Source organism: Parasteatoda tepidariorum, chromosome 3, assembly GCF_043381705.1.
Source record: "Parasteatoda tepidariorum isolate YZ-2023 chromosome 3, CAS_Ptep_4.0, whole genome shotgun sequence".
NCBI classification, from domain to species: domain Eukaryota; kingdom Metazoa; phylum Arthropoda; class Arachnida; order Araneae; family Theridiidae; genus Parasteatoda; species Parasteatoda tepidariorum.
This window is the reverse complement of record NC_092206.1, coordinates 99,475,356-99,490,414: the sequence shown is the minus strand read 5'-3', so window position 1 is coordinate 99,490,414 and position 15,059 is coordinate 99,475,356. Positions and strand designations below refer to the sequence as shown.

Sequence of the window (15,059 nt, the reverse complement as noted above, 5' to 3'; positions counted from 1 at the left end):
TCATCGCCTCTGTTCATGACTTTGATCTCAAATTTGTTGAGCCTTACTTTATTTGTTAACCTCCATTATTCTTTCTTGGTCAATAACTGGCAGTTGCAAAAATACTTTACTTTTTATTATATTTGTTATTCAGTTGTACTACATAATTGGCACAAAGGTATAAAAAAATACAAAGTATTCCCTGATGATGTTCATATGCCACTTGCATTAGTAATACTGCTATGAAGTATTTCTTTCCTTTGAAAATCTATTATAATGGTACACCAATGTATGGGATCAATAGAATTATGAGCCATCTAATTTTTTTTCTTGTGCATTAAGAAAAATGAAAGTATGCATTTAGAACTATCTAGATAAGTGGGGTATTGCTTTGTTGTATTTTTTATCGATAGTCAGAGCTGATTGTGCTCCGGAAAAATCCGGATTTCCAGATTTTTCGCTAACAGTGATCCGGAAGTTTCCGAAATCGAAGGTCCAGACGTTTCAAAAAATCATTGATCATAGAAGTTTCCGGAAATCAAATTTTCAAAGGTGGAACTTAAAAACACAGTTTATTTTATTTGTTTGTAAGGGAGAGCCAGATACTTTATAAGCTTATATTCATGATTAATAATAATTTTATGAGTAAATAGTTATTATAATCATAAACTCAAGAAAGAAAGACATATTTGTAAATTTTAATTACTTCTCCAGGTCATCATAGGTATGTGTAAATGGTATAGGCATGTGTAAAATTTTAAATATATTTTAAGTAAACTAAGAAATATTGAGAAAAAGGAAAAAAACCTTGTTTAAATTTCTTTCTCATTTTTCAAATTAAACTGTTTTTTTTTTTGGTTTTTTTTAAACTCAAGAAATTTTCCGGAATTTTGACTTGGGCTCACAATTACCCTTGTATAGTACCAAGTCAATAGGACTTACTAACATGCAGTTCCAAAGTTATAAAAAGGTATCACATAAAAAAAATTTGTTAAATGTTTTAAAAAATTTCCTTTTACACATCTGACATTGTTGTCTAGACAAGCAAAGCATTGTTTTTAAATATATTTTTATGCTAAATTGAATGAGATGAGAGCAAAGTTTATAGAACTAATAATTTAAAGGTTATTGGAGTTATATGCATAAAAGGTACAAGTCAAAATTTATAATTTTTATTCATAAAACACTCATTACTGAGCTATTAGTTTTATTGAGTTTATTTTGATCCTATTGAATTAAGAATAAAAATTGCATACATGGCAATAGTGCACCTGTATAAAAAGCAATGTTAAAAGTATTTATAGGTATTGTGGAAAGTATGAAGCACTTTGGTATTAAGATACTCTGCACATATGAAACATTTATTATTCTTATAACTTCTAAATTATTTATTTCATCCACTTGTTTTTGATTTCTTTCGATTCAGTATAGAATATAACAAAGAATCCAATAAATTATCTAAATCAGGCATATATATATACATACAAGTACAATCGGGATTGTCTTTTGTTCAACCTCACCTATCATAAAACATAACATAAGAAAAACAAAACATAAGAAAAACTAAACCACTCAAAAGACTTAATCACCAAATTGTAAACAGGTCTATGAAATATTGTAGTTACATAATCCTTTCCAATTAACAAGCATTGTTACAAACGGTTTCATAGTTAATAATTTTTTCTCTTATATAGCAAAATGAGTGCTTTTCATATTTAAGTAAAAACATGAAATGCTTTTAAGCTGAATTATGGTAATTGTTTGACAGGAGCACCTCCAGGTTATCCGTGGCTTACCAGACGCAGACAATCCAGATCTGTTTGGACTACCTGAAAACATAGAGAGATCTGCTCAGTTAAATTCTAGTCGAAGAATGATTGAACAACTGAAGAGACTTCTGAGGCCGAGTGAGATAGCTGACAGATTCGATGTCAATCGATGGAATGCAGAACTCTCGCCAATACTGGTTCTATGGAAAAAACTCAATCAGGTACAAAACCTATTTTTCTTTTAGATATTTTGCTCTAAAATCTGTATGCATGTGTTTATTTAAAACTAAGACCCAACAAAAATAGGTTAAAAGGGAAAAAAAGTTAAAGGAAAGGTAGCTGTTTTGGATTTAAAAAAAAGTAATTGATGAAGTTATAGTCATTTACATAAGTCTCATTTACTCAAAATTGTGAAAAAAAGTTATCTAAGTTTATCATTTTAATTAGGTGTAATTTTCCCATTTGTAAAATTAATAAAGGATAATTACTGATTAATTTTTTAAAATTAAATGTAGTGATTCTTTTAAAAAATTTATATGTATATCTATACATTTAGTTTAAAAAGTGTTTCAAAGAAATAAAGTATAAATATTTTTTCAAAAACACTTAACATATTTTTAACTAATAAGTAATACTAAAAATAATTTCATTTCATAAAAATTAATTTGCTTATAAAATAGATATTCATAAAGTTTTATTATAGAATTATTAAACTCTTGAACTTAATTTTTTTTTAACTTCTATTTTTGTAAGAATTTTGTGAAACACTTAAAAGATGTCGTAATGTAAAATTTAAGGCTCTAAAATCTTATGGTTATATTTATTTACATCCAAATTATAGCTAATGATATGAAATTTGATTCTGAAATTAATTTAAATCCTATTTCAGGGATCTCAACTTCTTCACCTGCAGCTGACGCCCCCTCAAAGTCAAATAGATGAAGAACCCCCCATTCTCTCCTTTATTCGCCTGGAGTACTATTCTGGTGTTAGACTTGTCCAGAACATACATTCATCATTAGCCTGTGTCAGCAAAGTCATACGAGGAGCGATTCTTTTGACTGATGAAATACATACACTTGCCACTTCACTTTTGAGACATGAGGTAATATATATTTTTAAATAAAAATTAAATTTTTAGTCTGCATCACAAAAAGGCGTAAAACATATTAAAAGTTTTTATGCGCAATACTTAATGAAACTTCAAAATAAAAAAGAAATTAAACTATAAGATTGTAATTCAAATTAGTGTTTTGAAATACATAATTCGTATACTGCTTAGCTCTGGTACAAAGATCTAAATGTTTAATAAATCTTTATCAAGCTTTTTTATTTTAGTAGGAGGGACATTTAAGTATTGTAAATACTTTTATTTTAAGTTTTATATGAGAGATAAGGTTCTGAGGTTTTTTTATTATTTTTATTTTTTTAAACATTTATTATAGATATATTTTAACAATTGAGGGTATCAGTCAAATTTAATTATATCTGTATTTAATCGCTTCGAAAGCACTAACAAATAAAAAAAGTATGTTTTAAAGCTAGATTTTTGGTGTAATTTTTTTTTTCTTTACATTTTTAAAAATTTTTTGGTTCGAAGAAAGTTCTTATTTTTCTATTCATTTTTGATGCATACTATCTCTTCATCTCAAATAAAAATAAAAAAAAGCAAAGCTCATTTATAATCTGTGCTTTAGTTGGATGGGGACACATAGCAATGTCATTTCAAAAAAACATTTTTTGAGTTTCTAAGAGAAGTTTTAAAATAATAATTTGAACTCTAAGAAACATTTTTCGCATCTAAATCAAATTTTATAATAAAATTGTTTTAAAATAACTAAGATTCCCATTTTCCAAACAATCAATACTTCATGCCACTTTAGTTTAAAAAAATATTTTTTTGCCATACCATGTTGTTTTTCCACAGTGATAGTTATATTTTTTAAAAATGTTTTTCACAATATTTATATCCATAAAATTAATAGGGGTTCTAAAACAACTAAAATTATTGTATTTTTAGTAAAAATATGTATATTTTATTTGTATTCTGAAACAGAGAGTTTTTTCGAATTTTGGAGGGCAGGACTAGCAAAATGCATACAATAAATTTTTAAGTAATTAAATTTTTGCATATTTTAAACTGGATTGCACACATATTTCATGGTGAATCAAAAATTTAAAAATACATTAATGTTTAAAATAGATTGGTGTTCTTAAATACAAAAATGAAAAATGGATTTATGCAACTATAGGACAGATTTTAATCTAGCTGGTGAATGCTTATTTCTGCATCAAAAACATAAGATTCAAATGAAATTTCTTATTTTATGAGTAATTTGTTTACATATCTCAATGAGTAAAAATATTTCATTTGGAAACTAACACTACAGTGAAAACTTTGCATCAGGAGAGTGATTGATTCAAAAAAAAATTATCTGAAAAATTTGCGAAATTTTCTAAAAATATACGAAAGTTTAATCTATACACAGCCTCCATCCCCTCAGGAAAAAAATGTAACAATACCCTTATATTAAAAAAAAAATTAATTTTTTTCTTTTTTAAATAATATAGTTTAAAAATTTTAATTAAGAAACTCTACAATATAGAATAGTGTACAGATTATTATAACAGACAAGAGTACATACATCGTGTTCATTCCAATGACATAGGCAAAAACTTGTGAAATAAGAACTTAAGATATGATACTTCAAAATAGTTTGCTATAATAAAAAAAACAAATAGTTTTTTCTTTTTATCCAAATCTCCGAAATATTTTTATAAAATTCAGCTCAAAATTTTCTGAACTAGTAGCATAAAACTTTCAGAAATTTCTTATCGCAAACACTCCTGCTTTACTTCGCTTGTAGAATAAGATTTTCTTAAAAAAAAATTTTTTTTGGTTGTTAATTTTATGTTTTTCAAAAAACTATCTGAGCCATGTCTCTTACAAATCTATAACTTATTAACAGTACTATACTTTGGAATGCAGAACAAATTTTATTTGATAAAATTTTGTTTTGATAAAATTTTGGAGTCAAATGTAAAGGATTATAAAATAAATAAAAAATGTTTTTATGCTCAGTATTTGTAAAGAATAATGTAAACTAATGATCAAAACTTTTATTTATTGTCATGTTTCATAAATTGAAATTGAGTGCATTTTTAAAAATTTGTAACAGACTCCAAATGCTTGGCAAAAGAAATGGGAAGGACCAGAGGACCCTCTGTCCTATTTACGTGGAGTTATGCGTAGGGCTCTTGCTGTCCAAACATGGCTGCCAAAAGCCGAAAATGGTGTCTTGCTGGATGATAACCTAGATTTATCTCATCTCTTCCATCCTGATACATTCCTGAATGCTCTGCGACAGCAAACTGCTAGGTAATTATATTTCATCAAGTAATTTTTTATTTTATTTTAATCAATGTTATATGTTTTATAAATTGAAAATATTCATGAAATTTTTTTAATGGAGAAGTTTTTATTTTTAATCACTTGGTATTAATGTTTAGTGATTGTGTTGTGCATAGCATAAAGAGTTAGAAATTTGTCAAATGCTCAAACGTTTCACCTGTAAATCATTAAAAAAAAACTTCACCTAAATGTTGGCACTTTTTTTACACTTTGAATCAGTCTTCATATTTGCCATGTAAAATGAAAAACTTGTAACCAATGTTAACAATTAAAGAGGCACCCATTAAAGGCTCAAAATTTTGGATCTAAAACAGTGCCTCTCAACCCGATTTATTCGAAGGGCCGACAAAATATTTCAGTGTTGCATCACAGACCGCAAAGATTAATAATTTGGACTATTGGTATAATTTTTACACACGCAAAATTCACTTCAACAAATTTTTAACGACTTTATTCCTGATTATCCACGTGCTCTCTACAATGAAAAATATTTTGACATCAAAGCAATTTAAATATAAATAAAATTAATATTAGTTCCGATATAAATATCAATGCGGAACTGGCGGGTGGGTATGATCTTCTATACATATAGAATTTTTTTTAATTTGGTTATTAAATAAGGTAGTACGTGTGTTTAGTAAGCAGTATCTTAAATTCCCGAAAGTGTTACTTAGAATCTTCTTCCATTAAGAGCTTTTGCGTGCAAAACTTTTTATGTCTTTTGATAAAAACTACATAAATCCATCATCGTAAGTAATGATACGGTAAATTGATATAATTTATCTACTCATAAATATATGTATGAGTTTCTAGCCATTCTTTTCACAAAACCATATTTTTAGGCATTGCAAAGAATCAATGGATAATTTGAAGTTTGTCTGCAGCTGGAAAGGGAAAATCTCAGAATCCAAACTGAATATTACTATCACTGGAATCTACTTAGAAGGATGCCTATTCAATGGTCAGCAACTATCAAAATGTCAGCATGATTCACCTGTTGTGTCACTCATTCCATCCTTCACTGCTGCATGGATACCAAAGGTCCTTACATTCATTTCTTGATGTATCAAGTATTTTTGTAGTTTTCATGAGGTGTAAAACATTGAAATTTGATTCATTTCACGATTTTGAAAATTGAAACCATTCCTGAATAGAAATTAGATGAATAAATAATTGATATGGAACCTAACATTGAAATAAAATTTGACTGCTTTGAGAACTTAAATAATTGAAACAATACTTGAGAATAGATAAGTAAAGTGTTAATATGATGTCGAGAATGTTATCTTGGTCCCCTTAAGGGATTTTTTTTTTTAATGATGTGTATATTTTAAATATGGTTATTTTGAATATACTAATTCCTACTTAGTAAATAGAATTTTTTACTTAAACGATTTTATTCATTTTCCTTGAGATAATACTTCAACCACCACTATAATATTAATAATGGCAATCACCGCCTTTATAAGCATTGAATGCTATAAAGTTATTAAATTATTTAGAAAACATGTTTTATGCTAGGCCATAGCAATTGTATCGGCCGTAGCGAATGCATCGATCGATACGAGTACTTTTCTGCAACTAGGTAGTATGCCAAATAAAGTATGTTTTGGTAACTTTGGTATGCCAACTCCTTCCTATCTCGCTGATTTTATGCACATTTAAATTCAAATTTATAAAATTTTGTAATTAATAATTAACTGTCAGCCACAAAAACAGTTAACTTGCTATAACACAAAGTACATTACATTAATTTTAAAGACATCTTTCTTATCTTCCATTTCATGTTTATTATTCTCAATTATTCAATTTATACCCCTTTGACTTGATTTTCTAAAATATTTTAATATAAAATTAACTATTATGGAAAATATTGATTTATAAATTATGAAGTTGAACAAATATATAAGCTGGATTTTCAAACATAACTAGTAATTTTAAAGTGCAAAATCTGCATTTAATTACTTGAAATGAATATATCTAACTATAATTTATTTTTGTCCTTTAGGATTATCCTTCACCATATAATGAAGATGACGTTATTTCATTACCTCTTTATTTCACTTCTGACAGAGAACAGATAGTGACATGCATCAGTTTGCCCTGTGGTGGAAACCACGATCAGTGGATACAGTCGGGTGCTGCACTGTTTTTGAATAACAGCTGAGAACTTGAATAAAAATAATGCAACAAAAACTGTGATACTAGTCATTTTAACCGTCCATGATGATTATATATATTTTGATGGATTGATTATAAATAAAGTATTTTAAGTCTTAGAATATCTTGTTTTGTTTAATATTCTAAAAGAAACATTTTTGTACATCATTTATCAAATTATAAATAGAAATACTTAAGTAATGTTGTAGCAATTTTCATGAGCTTTGATGGAGAAATTTTACTCTAACAACTTTTCTAAAAAAAAATACTATTTCTGTCTGTTGCTTTCTTTCATTGATTGATTTTTTTTGTTTGGGGTTGGCCGCAATCTGGGAAATATGGCTCCAATAGTTTGATCTGGAGAGCGCTCCGAAGTTTGGACCCCTTAATGTTAATTTTACTTTCTTTGTATTTCGTTATATCTAGAGAACTTTTTAAGCGAATTGAAAAATGTTTGCACACAATTATAAAATTTGCTTATCCAAAGATAAATCCATGCAAATATTTTCATGCTGCACTTAATAATTAGCATATTTGAGATCACCCCCTCCAGCCATTGAGTCCTAGATCATTAAATCAAAAGTTATTCAGGGTGGTCTGTTTTTTTTGGCGCACTGGCAGAGATAATTGTGCTGCGGAAAAAATCTGGATTTTTCGCTAACCGCAATCTGGAAATCTAAGATCCAGAAGTTTCACATTTATATATAAAAATTCTTGTATATTTTATTTAAAAATATTAGAACTAGAATTTATACTTGGCATCTTTTTCATTTGTAAAAATTTTTTTGGTAGAATAATAAATGTGATTAGAGATAAAAGCAAACTTATACATAATTTGTTTAGAATTTCATGTTTTGAAAATATCCATGATTTAAATTTATTAAGAAATTAGTTTTTTGAAATGGATCATTAATGCTTTTACTCAAGAAATTTTCAGGATTTTTGAGTTGGGCACACAATCACCCCTGCACTGTACATCTATCATAATGTACTAAACAAGTTTAAAACTCAGTTTATTTTTTATATGAAAATTCTAAATAAAAACCAATTTAAAAAAACATGTTATTGTTGAAATTATGTAAACACTTTTGTAGTAACTTTATAAGATTTGAAAAATTAGTTTATATAAATAAATGCACAAACTTCTGAAAATTTAGTTAAGTTATCTCCATCTATATGTATAGCTACCAACATATAGATGTATAGCTACCAACATATAACCATCTATATGTATAGCAGTAAAAAAGAAAATTCAGTAGATTTTACAACTCAATATACATTTTATGCAAACAATAATTAGTAATTGTAACATAATCTTCAATATTATAAAAGTAAAAGATTTTTGATAAGACAAAAAAAAAAAAAAAACTTTTTAAATGTTTGGAAAAAAATTTTCTAATATTAAAAAAATCTAAAAATTCTTAAAAAAAAAAAAGAGAGAAATACTGTACTTAAATTTGATCATCAATTAATAAGTTGAGTTAATTAAGTCCAGTATTATATGTGACCCTTTTTTAAATGGAAGATTTTGGGATAATTCAAAGTACAAGTCAGCTCTTGAATTCATACAAGTTGGAAAAAAAATGCTAACCAATTTGACATTTGTCTGAAACTGGCACAGTTGAAACATTTGATGAATAATGCTAACTTAAAAGATGTGCAGTATGTTCTTTTTTTTTGGTACATAAAAGTTTAGATTTTTTTTTNGTGGGGGGGGGACCTTCCAGTTTAAATTTATAAATGGTGCATAAATCAACTCCCAACTTTCTTTGTTGATAACAGACTCAAAAAGTGTGTATTAAAATAGTCTGAGAACAAAACCTTTAAACATAATCATCAGTGATTAATTGAGTTGATATACAATCTCTCCTCCAATAAAAGTTACTTTTTATTTTCTATATTTAACACTTTTGAGCTGGTTTTAAAATCAAACATCCCATATAACAGATTTAATAGCATTTTAACTATATGAAATGATTATAACTTTTACAAATTAAAATAATTTATTAGATAATTCACATATTTTAAGCATACTAGAATAATTAAAGAAAAACATACATTTTATGTACACATAAATATAGATTTTAATGCATCACAATATAGGTAGTTATAATGAAGCACTTCTATTCTTACATTACACACAAATAAATTCTAATGCAGATGACAGCTTTATCAGCAAAAAATGAGCCATCAATTTAAGGTTAAATAATCATAACAAACACAAATTACTTTTTAAAATACAAGTAAATATTAAAAAGCAGTCTTATATTTTTTAAATAATAAAGATATTTTATGTCTGCATGGAAAAAGTTGCTTGATTTTTTATTCAATCGTAATATGTAGGCAAAGTTTCATAATGTGACAAATATACATTTTGACTTAACTTAATGAACCATTTTAACTAAATGAAATGGTAATAACTTTTACAAATTAAAATTATTTAGTAGATAAAGTAAATATTAATTAAGATACTAGAATAAACATACTAGAAACTAAAGAAAAACATACATTTTATGCATATATAAATATAGATTTTAATGCATTTTATTTTCGACAGATATTATAAAGTGCTTCTAAGCTTCCAGCATTATACAAGAATGAAAAAAAAAATAATAATTTTAATGCAAAAGGAAGTTTTATTAGAAAAATACAATTGAAAATGAAAAAAATATAACACTAATAAAAATTACTTTTTAAAATGTAAGTAAATATTATAAAGCAGTCTTTCTTTTAATAGCATAAATATTTTCTATATACTTGCATAGAAAAAATTGCTTGGTTTTGATTCAATCTTTATATATAGGCACAGTTTGATAATGTGATAAATAAGCAATTTCTTTTCTTTTTTAAAAAAATTAATAAATAATCACTATCGAAAAAATTTATAGTATGCAACGCCAAACAAAATTGCCACTTCTAATATTATGATTACAATTAAAATTAATTTATTAGTCATAACTCTACGGTACATGGAACGTAAAATTTTCCTGCTTCTTGACAGGTTGGCGTCAGTGTCTACAAGTCTTTCTTTAGTCCTTATTAAAGACTCCCTCTGAGCTCCAAGTTCATCAACAACAGCAATACCAACCTGATCAGTTTCTGCAGCAATCTGCTGTGTTCTAGTTATCGTCTGCCCAGTTCGTTCTATAGTTTCATTCATTTGCAACAACCTCCCACGGTTTCCAGCCGCAACGTTGCCGGAAGGATAATTTGCACTACTCGATGGGTTCGAAGGCCCTAAAAGCTGATTTCGCTTTGATGTTGCAAGATTATTTTCACTTTGACTAACTTTTTTCTTCATATGATTGAGGTCTAGGCGATAGCTTTTTAATCGGTTATTCATTTGCAAACGAAAAGGATATGGAGCTTTCTTAGCTTCCAATTCTAGATCTTCTAACACACTTTGAGCATCATCTAATTCTCTCTGTATTTCTCTTAAGAGATTTTTTCTGGCTTGTCCTGAAGATTTAGATACAAGTTCATCAATTTTTATACTCAAGCCATCTCTCGAAGATATAAAATCCTCTTCTAAATTTTCAAAGATTTCAGACGACATTTTACCCTAAAATAGAATTTTTTTAATATTATATAAGGGTACAAATCGAGACATTTTGGTCATTTAATTTAAACATAACTAACTAAACTAAAAGATATTGCTAGCTTTTATGTCTTTTCACTAGTCTGTTTATATGTCTGAATAAGATTTCTTTTTAAAGAAAAGTTAATAAGGAAAGTTTAATGGGAAAATTACAATGTAAACACTAAGTATTGTCACAAATAATGCTATTTTGTGACAAAAACTCAAACCAAACATAAAACTGAAAATCAAAGAACAAAACCATTCTTTAACATGGACTGCTGGTCCTGGAGAACACTGAAAATTATTTAATGGTGTTAAGTTTTCGTGGTCTCAGACCAACGAACCACCCAGAATTTTTAGCCCTATTACACATATTTTTGACAAATCAATTTAAATCAAATAGTATAGACATAACTTTAACGAATTTTAAAATTATTGCCTGAATTTATAGTTAATATGAAGTTCTTTTTTTTTTTAAATTAATAGCTGAATATAGAATCTTTTCATATTTTAGGATAATTTAAGAAAATAAGAGCACTATGAAACTAACTCAGAAAACTTGCTAGATAATAACATAGGTCTTAAAATTCATAATTCTATTTAAAAATACTCAACACAAATTCAATTGTATATAAAAAAAAAAAAACTAATAATAAATTTCCGGGAAATTTGAAAGAATGCAAAAATGAATAAAGAAAAGAACAAAAATGTATTGCGAGTTACAAATCATGAAATATTTTTAAAATATAACGCTAAATAAAAATTTATGTTGTGTAGCCATATAAGCAGCATTTGAAAATATGTTCAAAAAGCAATTTCATTATAATGAATCTAAAATTAATTTTCAGAAAAACCCTCTTTTAAAAATAAAAAAAAAGATTCACTTATTTTTTATGAAATTCCCTTGTACTCTTATTTCTTTCTGATTGCAAAAATATAAATTGATAACTGGGATAATGCTCTCAAACAGAATCATTAGACTTAAATTTGAGCACCTGGTCTGTTTGATTTTTCAGAATAAATTCTTTATAAAATACAAAATATGAAGCACAATACATAAGTAAGTTACAAAGACTTTCTTGCATTGAAAAAAAAAATCTCAATTCATCACATCAATCCTGATACAGATTAGAGATTTTAAAAAAGGTTTGAATGATTAATTGCCTTCCATTTATTTATTTATTTGTGCTATTTTAATAATTGAATGGGTGAGTTTTCAGATTTTTAGTTTTTGGATTAAGCTATAAAATGTTTTGACATTGCTGTTCAAAACAGCACAAAAAGTTTAAAATTGATTTTATAGGTACTTAAGAGACATTACAAATATTCCTTTCTCCAATATTTGTTACAAATAAAGGATTGTAAGTTGAATTAAAATGTTTGAAAAAATTGTTTAACTTCAATATAAAATATTTTCCAACGATACACCAACTGTATTCTTAAATGTAAACTTTTTCATCAAGATAAAAATTCATATGAAATATACATTTAAAAATTTACTGATGAGTGCAATTTAAGCAGAACAAGTCAAACTAGATCCAATAAGAATATTGCCTAACTTCCTAAAAATTGTGAATTAAATTATTATTTTTTAATTTTTTTCTGTTGTAGATTTTTTTCCTAACAGATTTATTTAAAATAGTGATAAAACTATCCTTAGTAAATAATAAATAATGACACCATGCGAAAAAGATAACTGGATTGTTAAAAAATTGGGTAGTCTTAAAAGGACTGCTTAGATATCAAAAGTAGAAAGAATTTGGAATGTGTTCCAAAAGCTTCGTGTCGCGGAACTCAACCATAGTTGATAACTTATTTAAAGATATACATACAAAGAAATGTTGATTTTTCTGCAAGTAAACAATTTTGTGGATATAAAGATACATCAGGCTAATTAGGCAGAAATTAAGAAAGTATATTAGTTAAAAAGTGTCCATAATGCAACAATGAATCATCCATAAATATCATCAGCTATTCTAAGAATATTGGTTTTTAAAATAGCTAATCATTTTAATTCAAACAATCTTATTGAGAAATAATAATACAATAATTCATATTAATATTGAGAATAAAAATTAATATAAATTATTGTATTATTAGGTGATAAATTTTAGGAGCATATTTATAAGCACAATTTCATTAAATAATGAATTCAATTCAATCTACACCAGCGGTTACCAAATACTGTTCCGCGAAACCGGCGGGATCCACAGAAGGGTCACGAGGGTTCCTAGAGTTTAGTTTTTTTTTTAACAGTAAGGATTTTTGACACCTGTAATTAAATTAATAGGTAAATAATAAACCATAATTTATTATTTACCTATTAATTTAATTACAGGTGTCAAAAATCCTTACTTTATTATAATTTATTTGATATTTTAGCAATTTTTAGGAAATCATTTAAGTAAAATGCCAACTAAAAAAAAAAGAAATAGTAATTTAAAAAATATATATATATATTTCTTCCAAGAACAATTTATGGCATAAATTACAAAAAAGATATACTTTTACAAAAAAAAATGTGTCAGTGCTTCGAATCAGCTTTTTCAATTCAAAATTAAATAGCCAAATTCTAAAATAAAAAATTATCTGATAAGCAATTATGGGGAGAGTCACATCAACCTTCATCAACTATGAAAAGGTACCCCAATATACAATCGATTTAATATGTCTCATATACTTGTGAATTGGAATAGTATTTTTGTAGTCGCAGACACACTATACCAATCTTAACATTTATAATAGTTCTTTTTCGAAAATTATAATTCAGAGTACATAATTCATTTTAAGTTTATGCGTACACCAAAAACAAATTCAGAACTAGAACAACAAATTCAACTGTTTAAAGCAAAACATAATTTTAAAGACTATTATTCATAATAATGATGAATGAAAAAAAACTTTTTTTCCTTCACATTAAATATTAACAAACTAATTAGTAGTCTTTTTTTGTTTTGTTTGTATATTTGCATCTATTTTATTTGTAAACTTGGGGTTCCACCAAATGATGCTCGATCATTAAATTTTTATAGCAGAGAAAAATTAGGAACTGCTGATCTAAACATTCAATATGTAAGTGATAGCAATATTTAAGGTTGTTGATTTAGTCATATGCTTAGTATTAAAACAGCAATAGTGGTGATTAATTCGTTTTGAAACAAAGGCTTTAATTATAGTTATAACATTAGAAAATGGATAATTCAAATTCAGAATAGAAGTATAAAAACCAAATTTAATTTTACTCATTAGAATTGCTAATTCAACTGTAATGGAATGTGGTGTGACAATCAATATTACCTGATTACCTATTAATTTTAGTGCAGATTTATTTACTCAAATAACGAACATTATAACAGAAAATTAACACTGATGATTTAAACTAAACTGCGACTCATTTTTCTGGAAATAAGAAAATATTGAATGGGCCCGTCAAAATGTTTTGCTTTTGTTTAGTTCTTCGTCGACATATTAAGAAGCAAACAAAGATTGCTTTTAAACGTATTCATAATATGGAACTAAAGTACTGAACTAGCAATAAAATATTAAACACTCCTTAGAAGAATATCAATTTTTAATTTAATTGATAACATGTCATTATTAAATTTACAAATAAATGGTATTAATAAACTTGAGGTCTAAATCATGCATTTTACCGAAATCTATACAAAAAGGAAAACAAACAAACCTAATTTCATAAACCTGATTTAATTTAAATCAATATAAGGAGGCAATAAAATTTTCAAAAGATCAAATGCATCCTGCAGTAAATAAACAAAATTATTTCGCAGCATATGATCTAATGAACAATTTCGTACAGTACGTACAGTATCTTTTAACATTTGATAAAAGCTTTTTCCCTTATAACGATAACCGTGATTTTGATATTTCTTCCAATCGGCAAGCGATCTGAGTTTATCATGAAGAAGTTGAAAGCAACGGGAACGGAAATGCAAAGAAAAAGATCCTGAGCAGTTCAAGGGAGAATTCTCACTGCACACAATTGCTACATCTTTAATCATCGTCCAGAGAGAAGGAGAAGTTGACCTATAGGAGTTATTTGAGACGAATCACTGCTGGCAGAACAACACGATCATCAGTTGCACTGGAGATTTCTTCAGTGTAGCATGGTAACGTTCCATCTTTATTGTGGCTTATTAAA

At 26.8% G+C, this 15,059-nt stretch overlaps 2 protein-coding genes across 3 annotated transcripts in view; one reads left to right on the top strand and one right to left on the bottom strand.

Annotated features, from left to right (window-relative positions):
* LOC107454755 (dynein cytoplasmic heavy chain beethoven) overlaps positions 1 to 7,442 on the top strand; it is a 102,828-nt gene extending 95,386 nt beyond the window's left edge. The window contains exons 70-74 of the mRNA XM_043040557.2: positions 1,748 to 1,969; positions 2,638 to 2,853; positions 4,928 to 5,127; positions 6,003 to 6,201; positions 7,169 to 7,442. Coding sequence (XP_042896491.1) covers positions 1,748 to 1,969; positions 2,638 to 2,853; positions 4,928 to 5,127; positions 6,003 to 6,201; positions 7,169 to 7,327 — 996 coding nt within the window. The 3' untranslated portion in view covers positions 7,328 to 7,442. The remainder of the gene's footprint in view (positions 1 to 1,747; positions 1,970 to 2,637; positions 2,854 to 4,927; positions 5,128 to 6,002; positions 6,202 to 7,168) is intronic.
* A 1,862-nt stretch (positions 7,443 to 9,304) lies between these two features.
* On the bottom strand, positions 9,305 to 14,798 carry LOC107454756 (Vesicle transport through interaction with t-SNAREs 1b). Of its 2 annotated transcripts, none has more exons than XM_016072036.3 (2): positions 14,586 to 14,798; positions 9,305 to 10,882 (listed from the first exon to the last, which is right to left on the bottom strand). In XM_016072036.3, the coding sequence occupies exon 2, from the start codon at positions 10,874 to 10,876 to the stop codon at positions 10,190 to 10,192; it is 687 nt and encodes a 228-aa protein (XP_015927522.1). In that variant the 5' UTR covers positions 10,877 to 10,882; positions 14,586 to 14,798; the 3' UTR covers positions 9,305 to 10,189. The 2 variants fall into 2 exon arrangements, with proteins under 2 accessions (XP_015927522.1, XP_071035142.1); XM_071179041.1 differs by lacking the exon at positions 14,586 to 14,798 and adding an exon at positions 13,079 to 13,169.
* Between the last annotated feature and the right edge of the window lie 261 nt (positions 14,799 to 15,059).

Excerpts from the sequence above, each read along its gene's own strand:
- LOC107454756 (XM_016072036.3), bottom strand. The coding sequence starts at position 10,876 with ATGTCGTCTGAAATCTTTGAAAATTTAGAAGAGGATTTTATATCTTCG.